A 24,931-nucleotide genomic window follows, 5' to 3' on the forward strand; every position below is an offset into this window, starting at 1 on the left:
TTAAAATACTGCCAAACTGAGTCTAAATTTTCGCAAAGTCTGAATCAGAGATTACTGAATTAAATGAAGCTTTATAGCATGCAATGGTTCTAAAAATACACCATCAAATCTTGCCTAAATTTGAGCGTTGAACTTTAACACCCTGGAGCAAAAATTAGGGCCATGGAACAAAGTAAAAGGAAGAAGTAGGAAGAATTGACATTTTAGTTGAAGCAAGTTTCATACAGGTAAACTCTAGGGGAGCACAAATGAAAACAAAGTATGCGAGGTGAAAGAATAAAGGAAAGAATCTAAATAGAGTCACTTTCAGGTACTTCGTAAGAGCCTTCACAAAAACTCTTGCAGAGAAATAACTTTTGCTTTTCTAGTCATGCGTGGTCGTCCAGAATCCCTGGTGGGGAGGGAGTTCTGGGCCTCCCCCTCCCACGAGCCCGAGCTGCGCCCCCTAGCGGCGCACCAAGGCTTTGCGCCGTTGCCATCTGGGGTGTGGGCACCCTCCAGCACCCGGTGCAACCCCGAGTCTCAGTGGCTTCGGGCGCCCTCGCCTTCGGTCACCAGCAACAGCAGTAGCAGCAGCAAGAGGAAGAGCAGTAGCAGCAGGAGCAGTGACATGGAACGCCGGTCCGGGGAAGCTGCGGGAGGGCACCCGGGGAACGGGAGGGGGGAGGGGGCGGGGGAGGGACGGCGCGAGCGTTGCCACGACGCGAGTCGCGCTTCCCTGGCAGCCGGGCAGCCCACGTCAAGGTTTGTTTAATAATCGCTGAGGTATTTACGGTCCCGACTCACCCCACCGCCGCCGGGGGGCTCGGACACCGCGCGGGCGGCGGATGAGGCGAGGCGGCTGCGGCCCTGGGCATCTCCCCCCGGCTTCCCGAACCCTGTCCCATCCGACGCGAGGGGGAGGATGGAAACACCAGCCACGGTGTGAGACCCTCAGAAAGATAACACCTTTCCCACCATCTCCCCCACCGGTCCGGCGGAGGCTACGGGCTAGTCCCCTCCACACTACCATCAGATCGCGGCCGAGCGGAAAAGCGAGAGATGGCGGAAAACCTGAAGCGACTGGTCTCGACCGAATCTTTAAGATCGCTGCAGGAGAAGCTAGACTCCTGGCTGAGGGAGTATAACGTGAGTCAGGGTGGGAGGCTCCCGGAGCTCGCCCTCGCTCTAGTTCCCTCCTGCATAGTCCTCGGCGGGACTTTCTTAGGGCTGACATCAAAGTGGCTGCTTTGCAAAGCCCGGGCTGTTGTGATACCTAACTGGGACCCCAGCCTCCAACCCAGATTGCGGGGGAGGACGGGCACGTGTCTGCTTGTGCCCTTTTCTCTCCGCGGAACGGAGCCGGGCTGGGGAGCTGCGGCCCGCGGAGCACTGGATAGGGCAGATTCCTTTAGAATGGTAGTCAAGGACGCTGGCGGTCCTAGCAAAAGGCGAGCAAGTCAGGTCAAGCCTGACAGCGAAACAGCATTTGCCAACGTTGCAGGTTTCACTTGTGTACTAGACAGTATAGAAAGTAAGGCACAGTTCAACACCAAGGTCGATTTCAGCAGGCCTTGATAAATAGGCATTTGTAACGAGCCAAATTCTTGTCATCACACTCATAAGCACTCTTCAACTCATTGATCCCGACCCGGATCCCCCATAATTCCCACACAGGAAAGCAGATCTCCAATGCTGAAATCGCTTTACACTTGTCTTCCTTAAATAGGAGCGATTGCACTAGATGATATGTAAAGTTCCTTTTCAGATTTAAATTTTTGATTTGAGATTCGGAAGCTCTGCCAGGAAGAATGCAAACTGGTACTGTCCTGAGCCCTTTGCTCTTTCCCTTCACTCTTTAACCACCATTCCTGAAGAGAGAGGAGATCAAGGAACAGCTATCTTTCTCCTTAGCCTTCCTTTCTTGTATTTAGTGGATATCCCCTTTGCTCCCTTTTGTAGAACCAGCACTGTCTCTTCATCCCTGTTAAGACTGCAGGGAAATTAAAGGCATCTATCACAAAAAAAGACTTCAGTTCCCCACCACCACTTTGTAAGTATCTAATTACCATCCAGTTTCAGAAGGTAGAGAACAATAAATCCTAACACATGTATTCACCACCTTCCTTAAAACTACCTCTTCCAAAAAGGAAACCACAAAATGATTTTTTTAATTGCCCAGTGTCTTTAACTTTAAATGCAATTTTCACAAGGTGACATTTAATACAAATAATACAACCATTTGAGTGGGCCAAGTTAAATGATTGTTTTAGGTACCACTTGTAAGAACTGAAAAGTGCCTCAAGTACACATTTCTTTCTTGGTGATGGTGAGTCCATTCCATTCCTGTGTGCTCTCTGAAACTTTTCAATCAGGTTCTTCCACCCCCACCCCCAAACCCTGACCGCCACACTGTAATAAAGACTGCATTCTCTAAGACCGATGACTTTCCAAATCTCATGGTCATTTCCCAGACATCATCATGTTTGAGCTCCCCGGCATCTCGCTGGGATTGGACTCTTACGACCTCCATTCTTCTAAGGCTCTGATAAGTTTTTCCTTTTTGCTTGATCCACTCCCCTCTTCTTCAAGGGCCAGACTTCAGGAATCTTCTCTTCAACCTCCAGTCTTACATGTATGCTGATGAATCTTCTCTATATTTAAGGCCTATTCACTCTTGAGCTCTCACTTCTCTAGTTGCCCACTGGACATTTTCAAATTGAGGGTTTTTGTCATCTCAGAGTCCAGTTAGTCTAAAACTGAACTCAGCCTTTCCCACTTCCCAACCATAAACCACTTTTAATTGTCTTTATCATGCTATACTCTACCTCCTTTTCATCGGCATAATCTATTGGCACCAACTTCAAAATTCATATGGGGTCTGGGCACTTTTTACTGCTGCCATTGCTACTACCAATGTCCATCCTTGGTCATTCTTCACCAGGATTTTTACAAAAATAATGACCCGAATTGATTCTTCTAAATGTAAAGTCAGATCAAGTTACTCCTCTGGCAAAACCCTCCAAACTTCCTATCTCACTCAGAATAAAAGCCAAAATTCCTACCCTGCCCTCCAAGGTTCTACACAATTATGCCCCTTTAGCGTATCTGGCCACGTCTATTATTCTCCCTCCTACCCAATCCATTTCCAACACTTAGAACAATTTGCACCCGATAATTCAACAAATACTTGATGGCTGATCGAAAAGCCATCACCATTTTCTCAGAAACCCAATTTCTTTGATTCAAATCCCTCATAACCAGTGAAGAATTTCAAACAATCCCCCAAATATCTTTAATTCAGTCTTTCTTAAAGTTGAATTGAAACCAGATGCCACAATTTCCAATTAGGGACACAAGTGAGGGTATGCAAGAACTTTTGACTAATAATCAGTCTTTGGTGTAGCTAAAGAGAGAAGGTAAAAAGACCTCTATGTACCACCTACCATAAAGTTTAAGTTAGATCTAAACTTTTTCTTTATCTTGTCATCTATAGTTTGAATTTCGGTTGAATAGTTAAGAGCTGTCCTGTAGTGCTGCAAGATTTGTTTTATTAGTTCCAAGGACTAATATGATGAATTGAAATACTAACATGATGAATATTCGTTGTAGGAACTACATTTGTTAAAATATTGTTTGTAGAGACTATGTTTGTTAATTAAAAGCTGTAAATTTTGTTTTGGGCGGTTGATTTTATTTGACACACCTGTGATGATAAACCTGCTGGCTGTGAACAAACTGATTTAGTTCTAATTAACTCAAGCTGATAAAAGACCATATATACTCCTTTAGAATTAGGATTGTGATTAAGGCATCCTCCTGGCTGTAAATAAAGTAAAATAAATAAATGACTTGAATTGATTAATTCTAAAACCCAATGCAACATTTTGATTTTCCTTCAAACTAGCCATTATCCATAGTAACAGATTCTATTTAGTTTTTCTTGGTAATTTCCTTCATATATTTTCCTTCTTATCCACACTCAATGCTTCTTTGTTGTCCAGCTGTCATCATCAAGTTATGCACAGCCTTTAGCTGTGTTTTAGGGTCTGTTTCTTGTATGCTATAAATGTTGCCAGAGATAGTACATCCTTTAAAATGTAATTTTTTGGCCTAAACTCTTTTATCACATCTAGCACTTTTTAGGGGCCTAAGTCCTCAAAACTACTTCTTGCTTGCTAATCTATTTTTTAAAAATTACAAGCAGGGTTAATTTTCAAATTTTTCTTTTCATTACTGAAGTTATGCTGAAATAGTGCAAACTTTGCCTCAGGTATTGACAGAGACTTTACCTTTAAAAACTTGGATTCTACTGAAAGTTCAGGGACACTTAGGTTTGAACAACTAACTTTGAGAAATTCTTTACCTCCTTTGTGTTTATTGAGAATGTTGCTGAAAGTACCATAGAGCATCCCTTCCTGTTTGTCCTGGAACTGAGCCAATTATCAAAGCTTAAAAATTCATTCCACAAATGATTACTGGGCTTCTACTCTGTGTAAAAGTCTAAGTTAGGCACTTTGCCTTTGTTACTTATTGCAGTGTACATTTATTCATTCATTAATTCATGCAACTAACATTTTTACAGAGTGTACTATGTGCCTGTGTCTTTGTGAGTTGCTGGGAATAGAAATGTAAGCTGCACCTTAATGATAAATTTCCAGTTGGAGAAGAGTTGGGAGGAGAGAGGAAACAGCACATACAATGAGCCATGAGGCATGGAAAAGCTAGCATATTTCAGGGAAACTATAAATGATTCAAGGCATGGGGTGGAAGTGAAAGGAGGCTGCGTAGGTTGTGTGGTTGGGGCCAGATGGTGAAAGACCTTAGGATGTGTGTTAGGGGTTTGGCCTTTATCATGAGAATGAGTGAGAAAAACTAAAAGCATTATGCAGGGATTGTGTTTTAGAAAGGTTGCTCTAGCTGTAACATGATAGGGCAATTAGGGAGAACAGATGAGGTTGGACTATACTCTAGGCGAGAGAATCAACCTCCTGTAAGCTACCTTGGCATCTTTAGAAAACAAGGTCACATACTCTAAGAATGGCCTTAAGGTTGATGAAAGATTATGCCACCCCAAATGCTTAAATTTATCATGCACCATCTGTATGGTTTGTGGATCCCAACTTCTTGGAGCATGGTTATTTGGAGAATTGAATTCTGATCACCCAATTACTCCATACAGATGTTAAGATGTGAAGAGAAAATAACCTCCTTACAATGTTGGTAGCAGTACGTGGAATAGAGCAACTCTGGGCTTAACCCCCTCTCACTCAGAAATGCTTTCCTTTCCCCTTAGAATTCTGTGGACCAGGGAGTCAGCCTGGGTCAGATGCTCTGAGATTTTATTTTTAATGTGCTCTATGTAATTAAAATAACAAATGGAAAAAATTTACTATACGCTTTACAACGCCATCCCCAAATTATAAGATTACATTTCTTCAGTAAGATAGACACCCAATTACAATCTATAAACTTTTGATGATTTAATGAGTGGGAATGGTGGAAAGGACTGATCATGCCTTTTCTTGTATTATTCTCCTCTTGGGTTATAGGAATCTGCATTAACAAGTGAAAACAGCGTATTAAATATCTACATATAAAAAAAGAGCTCTTAAAGAGGCATGTCTTTGGTTTAGAATAATCTTTGTGGTTGAAATAGAGGCCACTTCTATGCCAAAACATGTCTGATTCCTGGCACACAAGATTGTTGAAGTTGCTATGGTGTGTTCAAACAGACTCTCTTAGTCAACAAACTGCTACACACTTAATTAATTTAATTTGAAAATTTATAGAGAGCACTTTTCTTTATAGCCTTATGAGCCAGATTTTGCTGCAGTAATGAATAAAACCCCAAATCTCAGTGGTTCAGTGTAACATTTCTTTCTCATTCATGCCAAGTCTGAGGGCACCTCTCTTCCACCATTGTCTCAGTTTTAGGCACCCTCCTTCTGTACTGTGAGGAGGACAAATCATTATGTGACCTTCCAAGGGAAGAGAGAGAGAGAGCGAGCGCTTGCACTGCTCTTAAATTACACCCATCACTTCCGCTCATAGACCCCTGGCCAGAATTGGTTATGTGGCTCCAGCCTAACCTCAAGAGATCTAGGAGAATGTGGAAAAGCACATGGAATATTTGATCGGTGCCATCCTTTCTGCTGCAGTTACTAATGAAGAACTCATGACTATGAAAGGAAGAGACTTGAAGATTTTATTATTTTTAATAGAGGCTACCAACTTTTTGATATTTTTAATTTTCATCTTGGACAAACTTGCTACTGTAAACATCATCGTTGTTTACTCTTTGAGGAGGGTAGAAGATGAACAGTGGAAAAATAAGTCTCATAGGAATATTAATTAAGGTCTCCGTCATGGCGGGTGAAAATTCTGCCACTGAGCCACCATCGCACCACCCTGGTTATCACATACTAGATACCTAGTATGTGATACCTCCATAGAAAGACCCTTCTATGCCATCACTCTCACACCCCTCCTCCTGTTTCCAGTCCTCCCTCTCAGGTAATGCTAGAATCAGTGGAAGTTTGGCTGACACAGGTATGATTTGGGGCTGGGACATACCTTTAGGGGATTCTTCACATCTCCACATCTTTGCTTGATCATCACTACCACTCAACCAGAGCGCTCTCTACCAGACTGCTCCCCAATCCAAACTGTCTGGTTTCTTCTGCCAGAGTGATTTTTGTAAAAGACAAATCAAATCTGCCATGCCATACCGCATCTGCCTACCGCTTACACCTTTCGAACATAAGATAAAGCCCAGAATCCTTAATGTGGAAAATAAAGTCCTTCATTATGGTTTCTGGATCCTGTACCCTATTCTTCCCTCTTGACTTTCTGCCTCTTAGCCTTGGTGCTTGCTATTCTCTCCTCTTGAAATGCCCTTCTCTCTTATCCCTCACCCCTCACCAGGGGTTGTGCTCCTTCCACAGCATACTATCCCCATGGGGAACTTCATAAAGTCTCAAGTCATTATTTATTATCCACGTGTTTCCCATTCTGCATCCCACTTCTTCCAACAGGTGAGCTCAGGGACAGCAGACAACTTTCTTTTTCCTTTTTAAATGTAGCTTTGATTCCTATGATGCCAGCCCAGGGGCCTTCTATATGATAGGAAGGCAATGAGTTGTGAATGAATGAATCTGGAGTGCCTGTGCTTTGGTACTAGACGACAGAATAATTAGTTCACATCTTTGACCTATTTATCTTACGTGAGTATGCATTGTCGGATATGTGATCCTGTTGCAACTTGTGAATCTTATGCAATGCTTTGTGTTAGCATTTGCAGCATGTTCTGACATGTCTTGGGAACAGGAGTTACGCGATATAGTCTCTTCTGTTCTTAAAGTTGTGTGCTCACTCATTTGACAAGTATTCCTTTGGGCCCCCACTATATAACAGGCACTGGGTAAGGCACAGAAGCAGATAGTTAACACACTACAATAATGGCATGTCCATTGTGTGAGGCTCTGCATCTAAGTGAACACATGTAGTAGGTATCAACCACATTCTAAATATTAGAAAACAGAAGCTCAAATTTAGATATCTTTCCCCAGAGAATGCAACTAATAGGTAGCAGAACTAAATTGAAACCAAAGTTTGATTCATTCCTAAGTCCCTTGTTCCTTTCAAAACCACATACCACCTCATAGTTACCAATTATTGAACCCCTTCTCCCTCTGAAGTGCCGAAAATACATTATTTTGATTTAAATCTCAAAATACTCTGCAGAGCATTATTATCCCCATTTTATTGGGGAGGAAATGGACCCAGAGATGTTAAGTAACTTGTGCAGGATGACAAGGAGGCTGCAGCATGTGGTGCAGCTGAAATTCTTACTCAGGTCTGTTTGACTTCCAAGGCCTTTGTCTGCCCCCTTACCAGTTGGCATGCTCTAACCCTAGGGCAAAAGTCTTATAAGCAGGGAATTGAAATTCAGAGTGGTTAGAACAGGAGTAAAATGGCAAGGGCAGAGGGCTGCTAGTTCAACAAGGAAGGAGTGTAGATAGCAATTTAGGATGTGGGTTCCAAATGTTTTGATCATGGCAGCATTCTGCTCTTAAATCACTCACTCATTCATTAATTTGTTCATCAAATATTGTTTGGGCCCTTCAATTTGCTATAGGTACTAGTGGCAATATACTACAAATATAAGAAATATAAAGTCCTTTTTTAAAAAGAGCTCATGGTCTTTTTGGGAGGAGGGGATAGAAGAGTGAGACAGAGAAATAAATGGCTAAAACAGAAATAAAAACTACAACAGAACTAGTCATTAGGTGCTATTTGCCAAGCATGAAGAGTAAACCAGCTTCCCTCCCATGTAAGTCCATCCCATCCAAACTCCTTACTGGACCTGCATGGCCCTCCAGGAATCTATTCTACCAATCTCTCTGATGTATGCTTCTACCACATCTTTCCTACTTTTGAACCTCAAGTTTGCTAAATTTGCTCTTGCCTCAGGGCCTTTGCCCTTGCTGTTCCCACAACTCTTTCTCTAGTAGTTGTCATCTAAGACCTAACTCAAATATCCCCTTCTCCGAAGGGACTTCCCTGACTGTCATCTACATTTACTCTCTGTCATACTACCCAGTACTTCCTCTGCTCCCAGCACTAATTATGGTCTAAAAGCCCATCTAATTTAGTAGTTCAGAGCATGGCTTAGGTTCAAATCCCAGCTCTGACATTTTACTAGCTGAATAACTTTGGGCAAGTTAATTAACCTCTCTGTGCCTCAGTTTTCTCATCTGGAAATAGAGATGATGATAACCATTCTCCTATCTCATAGTGTACTATTGTAAGGATAAAATGAATTTATATATGTGTATTAGCTAGGGTTTTCCAGAGAAACTAAACTGACAGGAAATGTATGTATGTATATAAAATAAGATTATATATGATTTGTATATATATAAGAAAATAAAATTGTATATAATATATATGGAGATTTATTAAAGAATTGGCTCATGCAACTGTGGGGGCTAACAAGTCCGAATTCCATAGGGTTGGCTGCAAGCAGGGAATTTCAATAAAGGTGAAGTTGAATTTCCCAGGGGAAGCTGATCGGCTGAAGCAGAGGCAGAAATTCTTTCTGACTTCTTAAATCCTCATGCTGGCTTTAAGACTTCCAACTCAACTGGATGAGGAAACTCCCCACATTTCTGAGGGCAATCTCTTTTGTTAATTGTAGATGCAATTAGCTATAGATACAATAAACTAATTATGGATGCAAATCTATCTATGAAATACCTTCCCAGGAACAATCAGTTCAGTGCTTTCTTGATTAAGCAACTGGACACCATATCCTAGCCAAGTTGACACATAAAATTGACCATCAAAATATGTAAAGCTCTGACAGTGCTTGGTGGACAGGAGGTATGTAATACAAAGTAAATGAATCATTGCATGTTCATTGATTCATCCTATACATATTGAGTCTGCATATATAGAAACTAAAGAGTGCAGGGCTGGAAATACTATAGTGAACAGGCCAGACATGTTCCTGTTCTCAGGAAACGTCCTGCCTGTCTGAGCCATTTCCCCTGTTGTTACAGATATGTATTTTATTTGTAAACTTTTGCCTGGAGGTCTCCTAAACTTTTTCTTATTGTGGCTTGAGGAGACATGTAAATCTATGCATTTTTACAGTCACATGATTTATTTGTTGTTTGTAGTTGGACTCCTCCTCTTTTTAATGGTGGAATCCATTACTGTTTTGGCTAATGATGAGGTAGTAAAATCTCACCAAGGAGATGATGGATGCAGAATAGCTAAATGACCTACCTCTTGGCCTCTGCACATTCTGTGATCATTGCTTAGAATGTTCCACAACCACTTGAACAAAACTCCTTTCCCCAAGTCTGCTTAATTTCTTCTCAGCTTAGATTTTACTTTATCTCATAAGCCTTCTCTGACTTTCCAAGCCTACTGGCTCTTGAGTAGATCTTTTACCCACTTAATATTCCCCTGTAAGGTAGCTAACTGTTTATTTGCCTGTCTTCCCCATCTTGTCTGAATGTTGCATAAAGATTAGGCCCTATCTTTTTAGTCTTATTCTCAACGTAACCAATGTAACCTCAAAACCTTATTAATGTTAACAAGTAGTGTTCCTTATGGACATAAATGGAAATATTGAACCATTAAAGCAGATAAAGTAAGAGGAAGTGATTTGTGTGGTATTATAGAAGGTCTATCCATTTTTATAAAAGGAATTTTTGCAGGGCTCCACAGAGGAGGGAGTCAGGGTTATTGCTAAAATAAACAACCTCCAAATCTCAGTGGCTTAACACATGCTTTATTTCTCAATCACGTAACAATTTAATGCAAGTGTTAGGTAGGCAGCCTTCCAAATCGTGTGGCTCCAACCCTCCCTTACCTCCTGGGCCCTTTGCTGGATTCTCTCTATTTAGGCTGGCAGATGGAAAAGAGAAAGAGGAGAATAGCTGAAGACGTTTCTTCTGGGCCAGGCCTGGAAGTGGTACACCTTGCTTCTCATCCCACAGACTGGTACTCAGCTACATGGCCACAGGAATTTCTAGGGAAGCTGGTGAAAGTGGTCTAAAAATATGCCCAGGAGGAAGAGAAATAGGTTTTGGTGAACACATACCAGTCTCTGCCACTGAGAGGACACCAAAGTCATGGAGCCATTGTGCAAACTGAGGCCTGGTCTCTGCAGTGGTCACAGAATGAAGGAATTGCACTCATTTCTACTGCTCTGGTTTTGCAGACCAACTCGTGTGATCAAAACCTAAATCGCTGCCTGGAACTCATTGAACAAGTTGCTAAAGTGCAGGGACAACTATTTGGGATCCTCACTACAGCAGCCCAAGAAGGTGAGAATGACCTGTGCTTTCCTATACAGCTCTCCTTTGTTTTTCTTTTCTGCCTCTGTGCTTTCTGGCTGAGTTGGTGTGGTTGGATTTTTTGCACTGATTTGCTTATTCTTTTAGGAGGACATTATGGTGGTGTGGAAATAATTAAGTCACGCCTTTTGCCTTGGCTGGAGGCTTCCTTTACTGCTGCTTCCCTGGGAAAACCTGTTGACAGCAAGGTCCCCTCTCTTCAGGTATGGATCTTAAAGGATATCCCTTGACTTTCAGCATGTGGTCAGACTCTGGGAACTCAAACTTGTGTGAGATATCATTTCTACTTTGTGAAGGGCTAAGCTCTGGTTAGGAAGTTGGGACACAGGTATAAAAGGTGAGTTTCTGTATAAAGGAGCATGTGGCATAATGGATTGAATTTGCTCTTAAGAAAGACCTGTATTCAAACCTCAGCTTTGCCTACTTGCTAGTGCTATGACTTCAGGCAAATCAACGAGCCTCTGCTTCTTGAGCTGTAATGCGGGTATAGTCATGGTCTCAATATGAGGCAGTGTTATTACTAAAAGGTAACTTAAGTGACGAATCGGTTAGAGTGCCAAGGTGTTCAGAAGAGGAAGAGATCATCAGAAGGGCGAAAGCTCTGTATTCTGAAAGTGTGAAATAAAACTAATTGGAAACTTTCAAGATAGGAAGAAAACATCATTCTTGTTGATTGACAGAGTGTCGTGATTTTTGGTTGATACTGGTGGTTTCCACGGGACTGTGTCAGTTTTTAAACAGTTGAGGTCCAGTTGGAAAGATAGCACATGCTTTGTTCAAGATATTAGCATCATAGTGTCTAGGCAAACAAACATCAGCAACCCTACTTTTAAGCATTTGTATGGATTTACATACATAAAGCATTTAGAGAAGGCTGTTCTAGCAAGAGGGCCTTATGAGATAACCATTAAAAGATTCCTACTTGGAGATCACTGGAAGAAATCCAATCACCAATTTATGGCCCTGGGTACATTGTCTAACCTTCTATGTTCCTGTTTACTCATCCGCTCAATGGGGTTGATGATTTTGCTGACCTAAAAGGGTCATCATGAGAATTAAATGTGATAAGCCTTCAAAACAATTTCTACAGGGCCTAGCACATGGTAAGGGCTTAAAATCTATCAGTTATCAATAAACAGATATTTCTCCCTGAAGATTTTTAAATACTTCTCAGATTTCCCCCTACCCCTCCCCGTAAATGTTATTCTGAGTAAAAAGACATTGGATGCTGTCTCAGCATCTTTTTTTAAATGGAGGTATAATTTGTTAGACCAGTGCATATAACCCATAATGCACAGGCCTATAAAGATCTAAAACATTTCCATCACTCCAGAGCACCCCTTGTGCCACTTCCAGTCACCTCTACCCGCCCCTGTGTCAACCACTCTTTTGATTTTTATCTCTTTTTGTTTTTGTTTTTGCATGGGCAGGATCCGGGAATCGAACCCAGGTCTCTGGCATGGCAGGCGAGAACTCTGCCTGCTGAGCCACCGTGGCCCTGATTTTTATCTCTATAGAATAATTTTGCTTGTCTTAGAACTGCATGTAAATGAAATCATATACCATATGCTCTTTATTTTTTTGAACTTTTTATTTTGAAATCATTTCAAACTTACAGGAAAGTTGAAAAAAGAAGAAAAACCCTATTTAGAGAACTCTAACATACCTCTACCCCTCTTTATACCCTGATTCACCAATTGTAACATTTTGCCATCTTTGCCATACCGTTCTTTCTATAAATCATCTATCATCTATTTTGTGAATATTTGAGAGTAGGTGGCACATACCATACTCCTTGAACACATGATGCTTCCATGTATATTTCCTATGAACAAGGATATTCACTTATATAATTACCCTAAGTGCAGTTATCAAGGTCCAGAAATTTAACATTGATAAAAGCTTACATTCTGTATTCCAATTTTTCTTAACTCCCTGTAATGTCCTTTGAGCCTTTTCTCCTCCATTCTTAGATTCTATCCAGTATCATGTATTGCTTTTAATAGTCATTATGTCTTTAGTTTCTCTTTCTTTTTTTCAAATTGTGGAAATATATATACAACATAAATATTTCCATCTCAACCACTCCCAAACGTACCAGTCAGTAAGATTAATCACATTCACAATGTCGCAGTACCTTCCCCACCACCCATTACTATGACAGTCCTCTTGCTCCAGACAGAACCCTACATTCATTTTGTATTAACTACCCATTCCCTCATCCCCCACCCTGGTAACCTGTACTCTACTCTCTGTCTTTATGAATTTGCATATTCTATGATATTTTCTTTGTGATTACCATAGGGCTTAAATTAAACATCCTAAATTTATAACAATCTTATTTGCTTTAATTCCAATTTAACAACTTTGATATCATATATAAAATATGTTCCTTTACTCCTCCACCCCCTCACCTTTATATAGTTCTTGTCACAACTGACATATTTCTGCATTGAATCTAAGCCATTGTTTTATCATTGCATTTTATGCATTTGTCTTTTAGATCCTATAAGAAGTAAAAAGTGGAGTTAGAAATAAAAATACAACACTACTAGTATTCATATTTGCCCATGTCTATCTTTATTGGAGACCTCTATTTCTTCATGTGGCTTCAGACAGTTGTAGAGTGTCCTTTCTTTTGACCCGCAGAACTCCCTTTAGCATTTTTTGTAGGACCAGTCTAGTAGTTGTGATGAGGGAATGTCAGCTGTTGTTTATCTGGGAATGCCTTAACCCCTCCCTCTTTTTTTTTCACATGGGCAGGCACCAGGAAATGAACCCAGGTTTCTGGCATGGCAGGTGAGAAGTCTGCCTGCTGAGCCACTGTGGCCTGCCCGCTCCCTCATTTTTTAAAGACAGTTTTGCTGGATACGGAATTCTTGATTAGCAATTTTAGTTTTCAGCACCTTAAATATGTCTTCCCACTGTCTTCTTGTCTCTACGGTTTACGATGAGAAATCAGCACATACTCTTATTAAGGATATGACATGTTATTCTCTCTTGCGTTATTCAGAATTCTCTATCTTTGGCATGCAACAGTCTGATTATAATATGCCAGAGGGTGGTTCTATTTGGGTTTGTCATGTTTGGAGTTTGTTGAAAGTCTTGGATATGTATATTTATGTCTTTTTTTTTTTTGCCTCTATTTCTTTAAGAATTCTTTCTGCCTCTTTCATTCTTTCTTTTCCTTCTGGGACTCCCATAGTGCATTTATTGGTATGCCTTGATGGTACCCCACAGTTTCTTCAGGCTTTCTTGATTTTTCTTCATTTTTTTCCTCTTTCCACCCTTCAGAAGAGATGATTTCCATTGTCTTATCTTCAAGGTCACTGATTCTTTCTTCCATCTTTTCCAATCTGCTGTTGAACTCCTCTAGGAAACTTTTAATTTCTATTAGTGCTCACTTTGGTTCTTTTTCATAATTTCCATCTCTCTATTGTTATTCTCTTTGTGTTTATCTGTTGTTTTCCTGATTTCCTTTAGTTCTTTGCCCCTGTTTTCCTTTAGGTATTTTTTTTTGTATTCAGGGCAATTTTTAAAAGGTCTTTAGTATGTCCAAGGTCTGATCCTCTCAGTGATGGTTTCTAATGGTTGAATCAGCTCCCTTACTAAGGCCATCACTTCCTGTTTCTTTGTATGTTTTGCTATCTTTTGTTGAAACCTGGACATTTTCCTATTTTTGCATGTTATCCTTGTAATTTAGGCTCTGAGGTGTCTGTTCCTTCAGCTGGTGTCCAGCTAGTGATATGGCCGAGCTTTACTTGAACAGGCTAATGAAGAAGAAGAGGAAGAGGAAGGGCAAGAGGAAGAAAAAGAAGAGAAAGAAGAAGGAGAAGGAGAAGGAAAAGGAGAAGAAGAAGAGAAGGAAGAAGAAGAGAAGGAAGAAGAAGAAGAAAATGAAAATGAAAATATCTCTCCCAGTCTTTGCAGATTGACCTGTGTGAGCTCTGCTTCAGGGATTATTCATACAATGAGTCTGGAGAACAGCTCCAGGTCAAAGTGTAGGGTCTTCCCTGATAGTTTCTGCTTATGCCTCTTGTCTTGGGTATACACATGTGGCCCTAGGAATTCTCCCATTTACACAACATGCATGTCCCCGCTTCCCTAGGAAACAATTTCATCATGGTCCTGGGCACTGCACTATATACTAAAGCCAGCAGTTACTGGCCTAAAACTGCATGACTTGACTGCTTTCCCACAGTGTTCTATAGCAGAGCTTGGTGAGCCACCTTCTACATGCAAGGCAAGTTCTGGGATAGCGAGTGCTGCAGGTAACCACCACACAGATCGGACCAGTCATACATGCTCCCAGTATGTGCAGGAGATGCACTTTGCTCTGTCTGATACCAGGACCAAAGATATGCACTAGACATATGGGCCAGATGTGTGCTGAGCCAGTGAGGGGACAGTTGAGGGGCCAGCCAGGGCACCATGAGATCCTACTGCTTTAAGAAGCCCTTTTCTTGAATTTGTGCTTGGCCTGTTACTACAATCCTTTAATTGTTTTCTGGAGCTTTTAGGACAATGTTCTGCCAATCCTTGTCGATTGAAGTTTTTGTGGAGGGATGGAGCCCTGAAGCATCTCACTCCATCATCTTGATTGGGACAGGGTCTATATGCTTTTTTTGCCTTTTTTTTTTTTTTTTGCAATTTATCCATATTGCTTCCTATATTCAGACTGTTTTTTGAATTGTGTTTCATCACAGGACTCGTTTGATAAGGAGAGACAGAAAGACTCTGCTCCACAGGATCGAGACCTACAACAATTAGACTCTGAGTTGAACTCAACCCGTAATCAACTCAACCAGGTTCAAGACGAGTAAGAGGAATGCAAGTTCTCTTTTTCCAAAAAAGTTATTTGTTCTCAGTTTAAGTTTTACATTTGAAAAGAGAATAATGGTTCATGTAAAATGTGGACATTTGCAAATATGTAATATGATTTATATGCAGGGGCAGGAGACAGTTGGGAGTCAGTGTCTATGAATTGGGGAACAGGTTAACTATACTGTGTTATTATCCCTAAAACTGTGTTCCTCTAAGCTCCGTTCCTGGAGCTCCTTCTTCTCCACAGGCCCATTATCAGCCTACATTTATAAACAGAGAAAGATCATTAGATGAAAATCTATTTTTAGGGAGGAAAATATGGAAATATGCAGAAGGGGAAGGGTGAAAGACCAAATGAAGAAGAAAATGGAGAGCAAAATAAGATGAAGCAGGCTATATCTATAATTTATACTCAGCTGGGGCATTATATATGCCTGGCTTAGAGAGTCAGAATCTTTAAGGATTGAACGATTCAAGGTTTTGGAATAACTATTAGATATAAAAATATTAGAAAAATAGTTAAGAAATTCCAGGTAACATCATGATTAGATGCTTGCTATGTGCAGAGTCTGGGTAGCAAACTCAAGGAATCATTTGCAAGGAAAATTGCAAACTTTGGGATTGTACTTGAGGAAAAAAGGACTAGTATTTATGAAAATACATTAATACATCTAATAAAAATCCATCAATAAGATGTTTCTCCTACTACATTACTACATTGCAGACATGTAAAGGGCAGTAAGGAATTCTTTTTTATCAAGTTAAGGCTGTGATGACATAGGATTTGGCAATCACTTCCACACATACCCATTCATTATTGTAACTGGAATCATAATCAATGAACAGTTTTATATCTGCAGCAGTAAAAGTTTATGAGCATGCACAAAGTATAATTTCCCTGAATTTCTACATTTTATTTTAACCAATGCCAGCTGATTTGGGAGTGGAGAGAGGGGATCCTTAAATTTTCCACCTCCAGATAACTCAGTCTTTTAAAGGATTTATTGCCATCCCTTTTGTGTAGATATTCAGTTAATACAAAGTTCAAGCTTCCTTTAAGAGGTGGCTCTGACCTTTCAAGGGGTCTTCTTTCCCCTCCTCTTTCCTTAGATTGGCATCTAGGGGAAGGACACATGCTCCCCTAGTAGTGGAGGAAGAGAGCTTTTGGTCTTGTACCTTTTGGGTTCTGACTGGCCTCAGTTCCTCCTTGGCATGATGGTCTTATGCTAATGGGTAGTATGTTGGTCTGGATAGGTTTCTTGGGGCATTAGCTGGCAATAGCTGTTGGTGACCAGGGCTCCTGCCAATTTGCCTCTACTTATGAGGCAGGGCTTCATGACTAGACTTTTTTGGGTCTGGGTTTCCATTAGCATCAATGGAAGCCAAGATTGCCCACCTCTCTTTCTTGTTACTATGGCTCTGTTGTGACCCATAAAGGGTACCATGGACTGAGAAACTTAATGGGCACACGCTTTCTAAAAAAAAATTTGTTTGTAAATAATTTCAAACTTACAGAAAAATTGCAAGGATAGTACTAAGAAATACCCATATACGCTTTCATATACCTTTAGCCCTATTTGCTTTATTATTTAGGCATTCTCTCTTTCTCTCTCCATGTATATATATCCTTTTCTCAGAACTGTTCGAAAAGTTGCATATGTGAAATGCTTGCTGTTTTTTCTTGGGTTCTCTAGGTGTTTGTTTGTTTGTTTGTTTTAGTTTCTAACCTATTTTTTTATTTAGGGTACCACAAAATGATGGCATCTGTCTCCAAATTACATAGTTGCCAGTTCTCTCTTACTCACTTATTCTGTTTACATGTCTCTAGGGCCAGATTACTACATGCCATAAAATGAATGGTCCTCTTTTTTAACCTTGCAGAGAGTGGTTTGCTGCTGACCTAGTTCCAAAGGTGCAAATTCCTATAATTCAGGACTATACAGGGACAGGTCTGCTCAAGTTTGATGAACTCCCAGACAAGGAAAGACTACTAGCTAGATTTTATACGTGGGCTATGTTTGCGAATCTCTCTTCCTCTCATCCCCTATGTCTATTAGTGTGCCTTATTCTATCTACCTCCTAAATATCCCTCATTTGTCCATTTATTTTTGTTGTGCTACCACTGCCCTAGGTCAAGCTTCCAATGTCTCTTTCCCAGACCAGTTTTTTCCAAGCAGATTCCCTACGTCCATTCTTGCTCTACTCCAAACCATTCTTACATAGCATTTTTTTTTTATTAGATCAAGTTACCTTGAGGGTTAACAGCCATTACTAGCCTCCTTTTATACTGAGGGGAAAAAAACCAAGTCCCTGCAGGATCTGGCCCTATCTCTGTCTCTCCCCTCACCTCAAGCCCCTCTCCCCTTACCCAGTCACCTCTCGACAATCTTCTTTCAGTTCTTCTATTCCCTCACCTTTGTGTGTGTCTTCCACTTTCCTGGAGCAGTTCCACCTGGCTCTTTGCGTGGCTGGCTCTGTATTGTCCTTCAGGTTTCAGATGAAATGTCACCTTCTCAGAGTCCTTCCCTAACCACTGTATATTGCAAGAAGGGCTTCTCTCTCTCTGTCCCTTATTTCTCTTTCATAATGATTTATTTTTCTCATAATAGCACTTACCACATTCGTAATGCAAAAAAATGATTTGTTTGCATATTTATGATCTAACTTCCTCATTACTCTGGAAAATTCCAGGAGTTATTCTCCTGCATTGCTTTTTTTTGTGACACCATTGTATCTTTAGCACTCAGAGTCATGCCTGGCACATAGTAAGTGCCCAATAATTTGCCAAGTGAATGAATAATTCCTAACAAAACATTAAAAATATGTTAACCTTCCTAAGACAATGTTTAGCACGTGCATCGTACTTTGCTTTTTTCTCTGTATGTCAACCAGGCATACTAAAGGAGCATGTGAGTGTATCTATCTATGCTCACACAGGCATGCTAAAAAAAAAAAAAGCTCATTTATTTCTGTTCACACACTCCTTCCTTTCTTGGTCTATTTTCTTCTTTTGGTTTTGGACAATTTTACCCTAATAAAAATGTTCATATTCCCATATATATTTTCTAAAACCAGTAATATATTCACATTTGAATTAAATCACACCGATTTCCTTTCAATCTCCAGTAGCTCCATTGCAAAGTTATTGCTACTTTTGCCCTCTTTTATAATTTAGGTATGTTGATTATCCTTTTTTGTGTGTGTGTGGGCAGACTCCGGGAATTGAATCCAGGTCTTTGGCATGGCAAGCAAGAATTCTGCCACTGAGCCACCCATTGTATTGCTCCATTCATTCATTTTTCAATTTTTTTTTTTTAATGTCTGTGATGTGATGGGCACCATTTTGGGTGCTGGGGATAAAAATATGAATAAAACAAAATCTTTGCCCCTAAGTCGTTCTCAGTGTGTTTCTAATATTACAAATGATTAGGAATGATTATAAATAATTATGAATTGAGCTGGAGGAGCTCAGGAGAAGGGAAGACAAGCATTTCTTGAGAGAGTCAGAGTTAACATTTGGGGTAGCACTTGAAGATGAGTGGACGTTTACTAGTGGCGGAAGCGGGAGTGGTATGGAATTTTGGGTAATTTACACCACCTTTCATAAGTATCTGATTGGTTGGGATTTGTTGGGTCTGAAAGAGGTCCTGTTAGCCCATTATTTCTCAGTCTACTTTACTTTCTAGATGAGGATCCAGTTCTTCCATCTAAAAGTGGGAGAGTGGTGTGAGGTCAGGTAGTAGTTGCGGTCTCTTCACCTCAGGACTACTGATATTTCAAGGAGGCAGGGTCAAAGAAGTCAAGAAACTTTTGCCAGCCCATGATCTTTCAGTGTCCTAGGGCTACATAATTAAGAACAAGTGGTCTTCATCCAATTTCATCTGTCCCACTCCCATTTCTCTTTAAGTTTAGATAGATTTGAAGAAAGAGTATGATTTATTACGATGAGTCCTTGAAGCTATCCATGACCAAACTATCTTGAAAACTCAAGAAAATCATGCTCAATAAGGGGTAAAAGTCAGAGGCAGAAAGACACAAAACACCTGGTAATCAAGTTATGGAGGACTTTTTTTTTTAGGTGGGCAAATAACATTTTCTTTTTTTGCATGGGCAGGCACTGGGAATTGAACCTGGGTCTCCAGCATGGCAGGCAAGAACTCTGCCACTGAGCCACCGTGGCCCATCCAACTTTTTCTTATAAATAAGAAACATGGGGCAATTAAGTCAAATGCAGCTCCACATTGCAAAATATTGAGAAGAGATATATACAGAAAAATGGATACTTTTACATAGAGAAACAACATGAGGATTTGGTGTATTTAGAACAGATGATGAATTAGGGGATAAGAAGGAGGACTTATTGCCTAGTCTTTAAGGCATGGTAGTTCTGTAATTTCTTTGTAAGGGTTTGATATTAAGCAAAGGATGCTAGCATGTTTTTGCAAACAAATCCACCATAATATTTGCAATATTATCTGATTGAAAGCAGATGTCTTATAATTTGATTTTGCTTATGCTGAATTTATATGCCAAAAGTTCCCAAGAGAACCTATGCCTTGATTTAGAAAGTCTGCCAATTTTGAAAAATCTGTCTTTGGTTACTGATTTCTCTTAGGCTGGCTGAAACTGAAAAGACTCTTGAAGAAACCAAGAACAGATCGGCCATATCCCTTTTGGCTGCCGAGGAGGAAATAAATCAGCTAAAAAAGCAGTAAGAAAAAAAAATGACAGGATTATTGCAGCCTGCTGATTAAGCTTTGAATTTAGCTTTTTTGGTGCTCCATTACAATATGAAAGAATTGTTCATGAGCAAAAAGAGAAGGCAGCAATATTTTTATTAATGTTTTATGTATATTTTTCTTATTATAAAACATTACCTTTCTATTATAGGAAGTTTCAAAGTACAACATAGTATAAAGGAATTGAAAAATCCTCTCATAATTCCAGAGCCGGTTGCTGTCATTATTTTGATATTACTTCCATTAAAAATAGTTAAGACTACAGAATAAAGTATATAACTATGCAGATCTGGACCCTGCATTTTCATTTAATATTTCCCTCGATTACTAAGAGAAAAGTATTGCAGAACTTAGTTTTAAATAGGTGTCTAATACTCCAACATTTGGGTATTTCCATAATGTTGAATATTTACTTTGAAATTAATTTGCAATATTAAAAATAACATTGTGGTAATCATTTCTATGGCAAATCTTAGTTTAAATTTCAGATTATTTCCTAAAGATAAATTTCTAGAAGGTAGAAAAACATGGATCCTTTAAGGTTATAACTTCCTTGTTCTTAATTTGGATTACTGACACACACACATACAAGCACAATCACAAAAGCAGGTGGCAGGTGAATTTTTTTGAAAAAATTCAGAATGTCTTGCTATTGCTTTCCCGCATGTTCCAATTGTTTGGTTTTCTTCAGGAACGCCCATAAATCTTAGCTTGGAGCTCTGTTCTGTCTTCCACTTCTGTCTTGCCTCTCATCAGTTTAATCTTTTATTTCCTCTTGGGTATATCTTCACAGATTCATTGTCCATATTGCTCAGTTATTTCCTGTAGTATTGGTTCTGTTCTTTACCATTTCTACTGCAGATTTTCATTCTGCCATTGCCTTTTTATCTTCTCTTTATCCTTCTTAATCTTCCCCTTTACCTTTTCATCTTATACTGCTTGAATTTCATCACAACATTTTGTCCTCTTATGGCCTTTTGCTTCTATTTTATGGTGATCATTCTTTTTTGTATCTTAATGAAGATGCCAATTTTTTCTTTCGAAAGATTTTGTTTATTTTTGTACTATGTTATTTTCATAGGTCCACACTTCCATTTTGTCTTGTGGATGTTATTCGATTTCCATTGTAGCTTTCCCCATATTCCATCTGTTCAGATCAAAGAGATAGCAAAGGTAGGAGACTATGACTTAGACCGGCTTCTGGGCTAGATTTTGGAGGTCAGTGCTTTCAGAGTTTCATGCAGTTAAGATCAGTCCAATGCAGAATACTCTGACTCTACGCTCACTCTGCTTTTGTTAGAGTATGTAGGTATCCTTTCTGCGGGAATCTTTTACTACGCAAGCCAATAGACTTGGCAAGTCTGATGTTTGCTAGTTGTGCTTACTCATTATGTATTGCCATCAGAGTTTTTTTTTTTTTTAATTCAATGATTGCGTGCTCAGTAGAGTAGCCTCTGTTGTTAAGCATGCCAGTTGTTGCTTATTATATTTTCCCTTTCCCTTCCTTCTTTCCTCCCTCCCTTCCTATTCAGGCTTAAATCTCTTCAAGCCCAAGAGGAAGCCCGCCACAGAAGCATAGACCACACCAGATCAGAGCAGCGGGGCTCTGAGAAGCGGAGTGATGGAGCAGGAGTGGTGGCTGACTATGAGAAACAGCTTCGGACGCTGAAGGACGAGATAGCTGTTCTGTCTGCTGAAAAATCTCTACTCCAAGGAAGGTCTGACAGACCCTTACAAACCTTTTCATTTAAGCTCCTGATGCAGCCTTAGTTGACTGAGTTAATGATAAATGCCTGCCTTGGGGGGGGTGGTGATGGGGTGTTGGGTATTGGGAGTAAAATGACACTCTGAACCAAACCACAACAATATGGGACACTTTGAGTTATAAAAGGATTGTTTTCTCTAATTATGCTGTTTCACAGAGAGATAACATCTCCTGCAGTGCCAATACTTGGGCATTAATTAGTTCTGGGCTGACATTGAAGCTACAGGAAGGAATCTGAGAGAAATGCTATAGGAAAACTGCTTGAATATATATCATATTACATATATTATAACAGAGTATAATATAATGCAAGCAGTAGTATCATGTTGAAAGTACATTTTTCTGAGGCCCGGGGATTCTCTCTAGGAGTGTCCATATGACTCCAGGGTATTTCTTTCTTATATCTGACTTTGTTTGATGGGGCAAGTAGGTAGGTGTTCTTGTGAGATCACTTTCTCTTGATGGCCAGCACATTAAGGCAAGTCATTAAGACAGTGTTTCAAGAGGACAAAGGAGGATGTCTCTATTTGGAGTCCCTCCATTTCTCCCTTTCTTTCTAACAACCATCCCCCTATGCTCACCACCTCCACCCCCAACATGCCCTGTTTCAGGCCATCAAAGCTACTCCCCACCTCCACCTCCCCACCTCCCACTCCCCTAAATGTCCCCTTAGTCTTAATTTTGGGGCATCACTCAGTGTTGTGTTACTGTTAGCCTGCACTGGATCCCAAGAGCTAATTCAATGCATCTCTTCCTACCTCTATGTTCAGTGATGTCAAACTGGTGGCTTGAAATAGGTCATGGTGATGTGTATGCACTATGTAAATTGGCAAATGCTACAAATTAGGACTTTTTATTCCTTCAGAGATTCTGCTTATCATTTCACCCCCTGCATGCATTCAGTGTGATCTATTTTTGTCCCATAGTTTCTTCTACAAAAAATCTCTTTGGAGCTAGCTAGTTTGATCATTTACTTTGTACATTTACTTGGTACCAATATACTTTTTATGATAGTGTTTTACCATTAGCCAAGTACTTCCACATGGATTAGTTTACCTGGTCTGCCTGATCTCCCCCTAGCCTGGGCCCCCAGATCCTTCAGAACAGAACCAAAATCACGTGGGTGAAACCTGAGACTCTGGAGAGGAGAAATGACTGCAAAGGTCCCAGTGATGTGACATAGTGGAGCTAGGAAGGGAATACATCTCCTTTTTCTTTGTTCAGTCAGTGTTCAGTCCATTTTATAACATGAGGCTTGTGTGATGCGTTAGCTGTCTTAGTAGAGGGAGGTCAGGGTAATACATTCAGAAATTCTGACTTCTCTAACTCTGGCTCTCGCTAGCTGTGCTCTTGTAAGGACAGGCCTTTTCACTTTTCTGAGCTCGGAGTTCCTCATCTGTGAAATAGCCAACAGTCAATCCTGGCCTCACTGAGTTGATTAAAGGATGAATTCAGATAGTGAATTTGTGGCCGTGCTTTATAAATTCCAACTCATTATGCAAATATGGGGTATTGCTTCCTGTGGTGGTGGTGTTTGAAGCCTCAGGAGATGCAGGGCCTTTTCACAGGTCATGGGCAGATCCCCGAGGCAGCTGTTTACACGACCTCTAGGGGCTCATGACTCCTGCGTATCATTAGAAGTTTAGGTGGGGAGAAGACCCACACAGCAGCTCACCAAAGCGTTTCCCTGGCCGTTTCTTGCTTACCAGCAGGTCCCCAGGAGCCGGTCTCCTAGCCCTACCTCGCGTTGCCGTAGCCGATCTGCCAGCCCCTCCACCGCCGTGGCGAAGGTCAGGACTCCATCCCCCAATCGCTCCAAACTGTCGAGTGTGGCGCGCAAGGCTGCCCTCCTGTCCCTTCAGCGACGCCTATTCCCAGGCCCGCCTCGATGCGCAGTGCCTGCTGCGGCGCTGCATCGACAAAGCTGAGACCGTGCAGCGAATCATCTACATCGCCACAGTGGTAGGTGGCGCGGCGGCGGGCGGGACCTCCGCGGACCCCGTGGGCTGCGGGGAGACAGCGGTTCAAAGGGATGGTGCAGCCGAAAAAGACCAGCAGATCCTCATAACTGAGCCGGGGATTCCTCCACCTCCCCATCGGTCACTCTCCTCCCACTCTCCCTCCTCCCCTCCCATCTTCCCTCTCTCTCTTCCTTCCTTTCATTAAGAATATTTGGGGTGAATTGTTTTCACAATCATAGGTGTTTATATTTATTTCTTAATACTTATATTGACCAGGCATTTGTTGATGAGGTATTCATAAATACAGGACTATCTCAAAGGAGCTTTACTAAGTGGATTTGCACCATCTTCTGTCCAATGTGGGCACACCCAGTGGATTTATAACTGCTCACGACCATTGTTTGTTGGTTTCTATCAGTTCTCAGAAAAATCAGAAGATTGTGATTGCTTTAACTCTTCTGTTTATAAACTAATGGAAGTCACTAAGACTGCTAAGATATCAGCTGATTAAGTGTGGCAAATAAAAAAAAATGTATATGTATACTTCTTAAATTTCGATATATTTTAAAATTTCAAATTTGATATTTGATAAATTTCAAATATATTTGTTCTATGAGTATCGTATTGAGGTACAGAGACTCGATTATGAGAACAGTTAAATATTTTCAAAAAATGGTATGAGCACAGAATTATCAGAATCTCCTCCTTGCAATTGTTTATGAATTTTACCTTGTATCAGGGGTCTGCAAACTGCTGCCTGGACCCTGAAATGTTTTTCTACCTCCAGTA

The 24,931-nt window shown here is 40.6% G+C and overlaps 1 protein-coding gene across 1 annotated transcript in view; it reads left to right on the plus strand.

Annotated features, from left to right (window-relative positions):
- The first annotated feature begins 765 nt into the window (after positions 1-765).
- Positions 766-24,931, plus strand: part of SPATA18 (spermatogenesis associated 18) — a 34,114-nt gene continuing 9,948 nt past the window's right edge. The window contains 8 exon segments of the mRNA XM_077136853.1: positions 766-1,128; positions 10,718-10,823; positions 10,941-11,056; positions 15,560-15,672; positions 20,293-20,388; positions 21,949-22,139; positions 23,898-24,036; positions 24,038-24,143. Of these exon segments, the coding sequence (XP_076992968.1) occupies positions 1,042-1,128; positions 10,718-10,823; positions 10,941-11,056; positions 15,560-15,672; positions 20,293-20,388; positions 21,949-22,139; positions 23,898-24,036; positions 24,038-24,143 (954 nt within the window). The 5' untranslated portion in view covers positions 766-1,041.

This window comes from Tamandua tetradactyla, chromosome 19, assembly GCF_023851605.1.
Source record: "Tamandua tetradactyla isolate mTamTet1 chromosome 19, mTamTet1.pri, whole genome shotgun sequence".
Taxonomy (NCBI): domain Eukaryota; kingdom Metazoa; phylum Chordata; class Mammalia; order Pilosa; family Myrmecophagidae; genus Tamandua; species Tamandua tetradactyla.